The 7788-nt window shown below is 41.3% G+C and overlaps 1 protein-coding gene across 2 annotated transcripts; it reads left to right on the top strand.

Moving 5' to 3' along the window:
* The first annotated feature begins 377 nt into the window (after positions 1-377).
* On the top strand, positions 378-6259 carry GMNN (geminin DNA replication inhibitor). Of its 2 annotated transcripts, none has more exons than XM_052788473.1 (7): positions 378-461; positions 757-820; positions 2535-2633; positions 3019-3154; positions 3851-3933; positions 4012-4122; positions 5759-6259. In XM_052788473.1, exons 2-7 carry the CDS (start codon positions 764-766, stop codon positions 5960-5962), a joined length of 690 nt encoding a protein of 229 aa, XP_052644433.1. In that variant the 5' UTR covers positions 378-461; positions 757-763; the 3' UTR covers positions 5963-6259. The 2 variants fall into 2 exon arrangements, with proteins under 2 accessions (XP_052644433.1, XP_052644432.1); XM_052788472.1 differs by having other exon boundaries at positions 3016-3154.
* The last annotated feature ends 1529 nt before the right edge of the window (positions 6260-7788 follow it).

Below are 7788 nucleotides of genomic sequence, written 5' to 3'. Positions count from 1 at the left end.
CACAGGCCTGTGCCCCCCCACCCCCCCCGTGGCACTGGCAGGGCCAGGATGGGTAGTTCATGGCTGAAGGTGTCTCATATCCCAGTGCTGTAGTCTTGAGTTTTCCTCTCACCTTCCTCAAGATGAAAAGCTCTCCCCGGACCACCTACAGAAGCACTTACTCTGCCCCACCTCCTGCGGGTCTTGGACCCCTCAGGCCCCCCACGGACCCTCCACAGCCCCCTCAGGCCGCCCTCCCCGCCCCTCCCCTCCGGCCCCCGTCCTCCCGCCAGCGACCCTCGGGGCGTGGCTCCGCCGGCGGGATGGCAGAGGCGCGGCCCTGCGATTGGCTGGGAGAGCGGCCGGCGGATCACGTGACCGCCCCCCCCGCCCTCCGCGCTCTTTATAGCCGCAGGGCGGGCGGGTCGAAGGGGGTTGGCTGGGTGCGCGCGCTGGCGGGAGGCGAACGGCAGCGGCTGGCGGTGAGCGGGGGGCTCGCGCGTTTGGGTCTTGGCGGGCTCCTGCCTCGCTTCCCCATTGGCCGCGCCGGCGAGCGAGGAGGGGTGCTGCGGGCGCGCGGCTGGCGGGAGCGGGAGGGTGCTTCCCCCCCCCCCCGCCATCTTGGGTGTGCGCGTGTGGTTAACCCCCCCCCCCCCCCCCCGCCACCACCACTGTCATAGAAGTTGATAAACTGAAATTGCAATATTCTGTCAGGAGTGAGCCTGAACTTCAGTTGCAGCCGGCTGTTATTATTTTTTTTTTTACCTTTTTTTGCAGTGATCCAATGAATTCCAAAATGAGACAGAAACTGAACGCGGAGAAATCATCAGGATCTTTGCAGGTATAGCCTTTAAAGTCTTGAAACTAGAATATGGGAGCCGATAAGGGACAGAAAATCGAAGATGACATTTATCAAGAGTATCTCAAACGCAGACTTTGCTTTGTTGTGAGGCTTGCACTCAGTTCTCTAGGAAATGGTCCCTCTGTCCGACACAAGTTTTACATCCACTGACAGAATACAAAGGGATCTGTTGCAATGTGCTTCCACCTGGCTTATGTCCTGTTGGCTTGAGTAACCTCCTGGCAGGCAGCGTGGCTTGGGAACAATCTGTCCTGCTTGGGCATATGTGCTTATGACTACTTTTTTTCTTACTGCTCAGCAAGTCTGTTTTACTTTGACACTGAGCTTGCTGTCTTTCCATGTGATACTTTTTTTTATGTGCTGGCTACCTGCCTTAGTTTGATTACTGGATCAGTCTGGCTACTAACGGGTTGTAGAGTAGGTTCTGTAGCCTGCCCTTTATAGGGATGAACTTGCTAAGACTTAAATCTGTCTTAACTTGAGCATGGTTTAACTGAAGTATTTATGTAGGCAGTTCTGTTCCTGCAGTCACCCCCATGAACCATAGTTGCCTTGGAATTGGTGGGAATGTGTAAAGGAGTAAAGTTTTTAGGAGGTGACTGGTAAGAAGTTACTGAAGTTTATACCTATTCCAGTCTTGTTACAAGACTTTTGTTAAACTGTTTAATGTAGGCCCTAACCGGAATTGTACAAATACCATATAAAATAGAGGCTAGTAGCCCTTTATCATGGCTTTTTGCACTTTCAGTGGGTTAACTCGAGTATTAGTCAATAATTTCTTGGCAGAGTATACTTAAATCTAACCTTTAATAGCAGCAAGCAGTGTCTGACACAGGGTGATTCTTGTTCCCACAGCAGTTAGTGTTTGTCCTTTAGTTCAACAGTAGGATAATTGGTGGCAGAAACTACCGTGGGAAAGGCGAACTCTTGTCATAGGAAGTACAGTGTGAATCGGTAACTTTCTCACGCTGGTGTGGCATTGTATTCTGGCTCTTCTTGCTTGGTTGTCTGCCACTGTTTGCTATCCCATGGTGGCAGTGTAACCAACCCAATCAGAAAGGTTTAATGCAGGAAATGGGTACTTATGCATGACAGGAAAGGTGATAAACATACTGTTTATACAAAACAATAGCCTGTCTGGATCGAAGCAAGAAAGCTTTAGATCCATTTTAATGGATAATTGAAGCAACACATCTATTTAAATGAGCACCACTTGAGGGTGTGTTCACAGGTAACAAAAACCAGGTACTGCCTGAAGTGATGTGTGTAATTTTTTTACCATATGGCCTTGCAATTGCAGTCACTTTTGTCTCTGTCCACCAAAATCTAATACTGCTGTTGTCAAAAATATAACTTTGAGAGCTTCAGCTAAAGTTTACATGCGTCACTGCGCTGTAACTGGCCTTGAAATCTAGTCAGAATATTTCTGCTGTAAGACCTGTTCAGGTTCCTTTATGAAGGGTGTAAGAGTTTTCTAAGAGGGACTGAGCATAACTTCATGTGACTAAGAACCATCCCTGCTGCAAATAACTAGATCCCGTTCTTTACACAAGGCTTAACATAGTCTAAAGTATCATCTTTTGTCTTGAGAAGATGAACCATGGGTTACCTTAATGGAAGCATGACAAATTCCTAAGTTTCAGTTCATATGGAGAAGATTGGCAATCATCTGAAGCCATGTTTGTGTTTTCAGAAGTACCTCACAGACACCACATGCAGTGCTGCCCCAAGACAGACTCTTAAAATGATTCAGCCTTCAGCAACAGGTTGCCTGGTTGGCAGACATAATGAGGTATGAATTAAAAGATAACCTGTAGATGTGTAATTATTTCTACTCGTAGTGAAATGCTTTTGAGCTTTTAACTGAAAACTAATATATTTGAAAAAACATAATCTGCTAACAGATGTGTGACATAACTTAAGCTTACTATTGTTTTAGTAATAAACAATATTAAAAACTAGCAATTTCTGAGTACTTCAGGAAAATGTTTGAGATTTTTCTTTTGTTAAACCTATGGGTATCAAGGAAGATGTCTGCAAACTAGAACTATAACGTGAAGAAAGTGGAGCTTATAAGACTTATTTGCAGTCATGAGTGAGCAGACTTACAAGTATGTATTTCTAAAAAAGCTGAAATGTTGCTCTGAAGTTAAACCTGCTTGTGTTTTATGCAGAAGAAATCTTCAGTCAAAAGGAAACTCTGGAATAACAAGTTCACCTCAAAGGCTTGTAAAGCTGAGGTGTCTGTGGACAAGGAGCAAGAAAATGGGAATATGAATGATGTTGTTCAAGCTGTAGATCTCATGATAAAAGGTATATGGTAATTCCTGAAGTGTTTTCTTGCACTTAAAATGCTATGCTCGCATTGGAACATAACTTGAAACATGGTTCCTTTCTTTGTCAGTTAGATAAGGGCTTTGTGGGTTTTTTTGTAATTCTTAGCAGGAATTAATACTTATCCTCTATAGTATAGTAAATACAGTATAGATATCTAATGTTTAAGAATGAGTGTATCATAACCAGTAGCTGAGAACCACTGTGTGCAAGCAGTGTTAAGAAGTCCTGTAGTTTGTTACTTTGCCTTGGCTACGAGCTTTTGAGTGACTGATAATTAAGTTGAAATGAAGCCCTGTTTTGGCATAGTGTGCTGTGTGTGCAGTTTCTCAGAACCATTAAGCCCAGTATGGACAGTGACTTGGGAGTAAGACTTCTGTCTTCCACAAAGTACACATTAAGACTGACATTTGCAAATGTGACCATCTTGCAAAGCCTGCTGCCATGCTTGAGGCAGCTTCTTGACTCTACCTGTATAGCCATTAATACAGTGTAGGAACTCTGTTTTCTGTAAGCTTATATCTCTAGTTGTAAGTTTAGAACTAATCTGGGAAAACTATATAGGGTGAGTTCTTATTATCACAGTTTATAGAACACTTGTATACAAGTTGGATATCTTAAGGTGCTCTCAAGAATCCAGTCTTAGCACAGACTTACTGTAGCTTCTTACTTCAGGAAGTCCTTCATCTCAGTATTGGAAAGAAGTGGCTGAAGAAAGGAGGAAGGCTCTGTATGAAGTGCTTCAAGAAAATGAAAAGGTAGCTAGTGAAAGATAACTAACTTGTTTACCACTGGCCATTGTCTTCCTGTTTTAACATTTTGTTATTTGAACTCAGTTGCACAAAGAAATTGAACAGAAAGATGGTGAAATTGCCCGCCTAAAAGAAGAAAATGAAGAGCTCATGTCCCTTGCTGAACATGTGCATTATATGACCAGCATGATTGAGGTACTTAAAGGAATTTTCAGTTGATGTTGTAGAATGAAAAAGTGAGAAACCAGCAAAGGTATTTTTAATGAATCATGACTTCTGTTTTGTGTGCTTACACAATTCTTAAAATTAAATTACTGTCTGACTTGTTTCCTGTGGGATTGCTCTAATCCCAGGGGCATAAAGCCCCTTCCAGGGGATGAGTTTTTCCACCTTAGAACCCACAGGAATAATGAGAAAGTACTAAGAGTGATGTTTTCTGAGGGGGAGATTCAACCTGTTGTCTTGACAGAACAGGCTTTGCATGTTAGATATTGTGACAAGGGAAGGAAGTGTTCATTTCCACTTTTCTGAGATGACTTAAATTCAAATGCTTAATAGGTTGTGTGAGGCTGCTGGCTAAATGAAGTGTTTGTACCGGCTCTGTCCTTTGAGGAACTAAACTTGAAACAGGGACATGAAGTGGAGCAGTGAGAGGGAGAAAGGAGCACCTATGCTCTTTAAAGTCAAGGTTTCACTGAGGAATTGCCAGTTTCATGGCCCAAAAAGAGCTAATGCACAGAGTCTGTAGGGTTCATAAACTTGTAAATTTCAAAACCATTTCCTCTGATAATCCCTTGGGGATGGGTAGTTGTGTCACTGATTCCATGACTCTTCTACTGGGAATGGATTGTCTGTAACAGTTTCTGAAGCTGTGATAAATACATAGCCATGGAACCTTGATACTAAAATTATCAGCTAGGTTGTTTTGTAGGGATTGAGCTCTCAACTGGAATATGAAGCTGTATGCCTGGTAAATATTTTGATTCTCTCATTAGACTGGGGAGGTGGAAACAAAATGGAAGATTATTGCAAGCAACTTGGTTAATCAAGAAGTAAACTTGATCAAGTTAATTTTCAGTTAGTGCAATTATTTAGATCAGTCTTGAAAGACTCCACTAATCTGCTACACTTGAATTTATTTGTGTGTGTGTGTTCAGGGTGTGCTTTTGTTAGTGATAAGCCCACAGGCAGAAAATAAATGGCTTAAGGACTTAAAGAACTAGTGTAGTTGGAAACCTCTCTGCAGTTCCTCAACAGTCGAGTTCACTTATTAGTTGTAAGCTGCTTACTTCTGAGGCTTTAATGAGCCTTAAGTGATATATCAAACAACCAGAAGCCTCAAAAGTAGCCTCTTACAGTCCTGTTTTTCTTCCTTAGATCAGGTTAGGTGAGGAACTTTTAGTTTGGTCATCAAGTGCTAGAAACTGCTGGGTCTTCTTGACTTAATGTAGCTTCATTATATCTGACTAAATATTATGAACCCAACCTGTTGTATAGTGATTTTTCTAAAATTAAACCTATATAGTACTACAGTAATATTTAACTTGGGAGCTGTTTCCCATATTTTAGGTTGCCTAAGATAAAACCTGTCCTACTGAAGAACCTAAGGAAGACTTAACAGTCAACAAAGCAGATGTGGTCTGTGAGTTAGAGGTAGCAATTTGAGTTGAACTTAAGTGTCTAAGATTTTTGTGACTGAGGAGTGTTTTAATTATACCAACAACCTCCAAATGAAGATAACTAGTTTGCTTAATTCAATATGCACAATCTTATTTCACTGGCTAATTAAGTAGAAAAAGTATTAAGTTCATTGTCTTCTGTTTCTTTCTAGCGGCTAACTGGGCAAGCACCTGATGATCTTGAGACACTGAAGAGTCTGGCTCTAGAGGAATCCAAACAAGAAAATGAAGAGCTTAACTGTGGAGATGATGCAGACAGCACTTCTGAAGAAGGGCCATCGCAAGTATCATGTGGCTTAAGGGAGAGTATATTGGATCTTGCTTCAAAGGAAGCAAGTCACTTGCAACTGGAATGACAACCTTTAAATAGGCTTATGTATGTGGCTTTTAATTGCAGCCTTCCTCTTGAAAGGATATACTAAAACTTCTCAGGTATAGAAACTTTTGTGGAAGCATTACAGATGTTGGTTTTTAACTGGAATTATCTAGCAGTGGGAGTATCTGGATACTGCGTAGAAAACTTACTACAGGCTGCTCTTAGTTGTTTGTATAAAATGCAAATACTGTGTATTTCAAACTGTTGTGTAAATATCTTATCAGTTGGTCTGACATGATATATGCAAATTGATAAATAAATCTTTGCCTTACCAAAATAGCCTCTTGTTTGAGTGGGGAATGGCTAGTTCTAGGTTTAAGTCAATTGTGACTACTGTAGATGGAAGCTTTCAAATTTTGTAGCGAGTGCCTGGACAGTTTTTAACTCCTTAGGTTTCCAGAATTCTGGAGAACAGAGTGGTTTTGGTGGATAGGGGAGGCAAAACTTGTGTGCTGTTGGTGAGGTTCAGAAAGTCAAGAATGGGTAATGAGAGTCAGGGTTGTGGTTTTTTTTTTTTTTAATAATTGCCTCTGTCTTTTTTAAAAGAGCTTTGCCCAAGATGTATAGATGAGAGCTTATGTAAGTAGAAAGTATTAGACAGTCTATTTTAGAAATACATTTATTGGCATGTAAAGAAAAGGTGGGGTGTTCTTGCTCCTAATTGCAGTTGTACTGAAAATTAGATTGAGACAAAGCAACCTACACAGCAGAGCTATTCTGAAAGGAAACTCAAGGTATGTTTTCAAAGTACTGCTCTGGTATTTACCAAAAGATAAGGCACCTTTTTACCAAGACAGTGATATTCTGAAGGGCTTACAGAAATAAAAAGAACTCTTTTTTTAAAACTTTGAGCACCTTATCTGGCATCCATATGGTAGGGGGGAAAATGCTTGCTGTTGAAAGTGACTGAGGTAGAAGGGGAGTGTAAGTTGAATACAGGTTTTCCAGTCCTGAGTGAACTCAGCAGTTCTGTAACAAAGCCTTCCAAGTATAGGCTTTAAAAGATGGTGGCCATTGCAATATCTTGTGAAGAGCTTAAAGCTGAGTGGCTTTCACGAGGGGGAGATAATTGGAGGGATTCTGGTTTATGGATCTATCAGGCTTTGCCAAAATGGGTGCTTCAGGCTGTGTGTGAATACCTCTGTGGAGCTATCAGATTGGCACCTTTAGATTCCTTCCATCTTATTGTCTCCCTGTGGGTATCACTTAATAGATGTTTCACAACTGATTTCAGTTGTGAATGTCCCAACTGTTGTAGGAAGTAATGTTCCTTCTGGCTTCCATTTCACCTTGAATCTGGTAACCAGAAGGTGAGGCATCACATTTTCCTGGGAACTTTGTAAACAAAAGATTATACCTTCTAATTTGTGCTCTAGAGCGTGCTTAGACATAATCCTTTCCATCACAGTGCAGAAATGGTGACAAAGGTGTGTCCTTCAATTTGTGCTGATGCTATGTTTGAGAAAAAACAACTGGATGCTGGATAACTGCTCTGTAGAGTAACCTTTGTTTTCTGATCAAAAGAAATAGATAATACCGTCAAGTGACTTAAACCTCTCCTCCTGTCTCAGATTCTGAGCAGTTTTCACATCAAAGTAGTTCCTCAACAATAGAAAATAAGGAAACACAAAATTTAACTTGTTATAATAGTCTTTATGCAGTGCACTTTAGTTTATTCATATTAACAGTCATTATTGAGGTGGCTTTATTTTTAAACATCAGGAATATTTTGCATTTGCAGACTGTAGAAGGGAAGAAAGCACTGTTGCATAGTTAGCTGGCCAGGCAGACCAATCCAACTGAGAC

This window comes from Harpia harpyja, chromosome 5 (genome assembly GCF_026419915.1).
Source record: "Harpia harpyja isolate bHarHar1 chromosome 5, bHarHar1 primary haplotype, whole genome shotgun sequence".
In the NCBI taxonomy this organism is placed as follows: domain Eukaryota; kingdom Metazoa; phylum Chordata; class Aves; order Accipitriformes; family Accipitridae; genus Harpia; species Harpia harpyja.
This window is presented reverse-complemented; position numbering and strand designations above follow the sequence as displayed.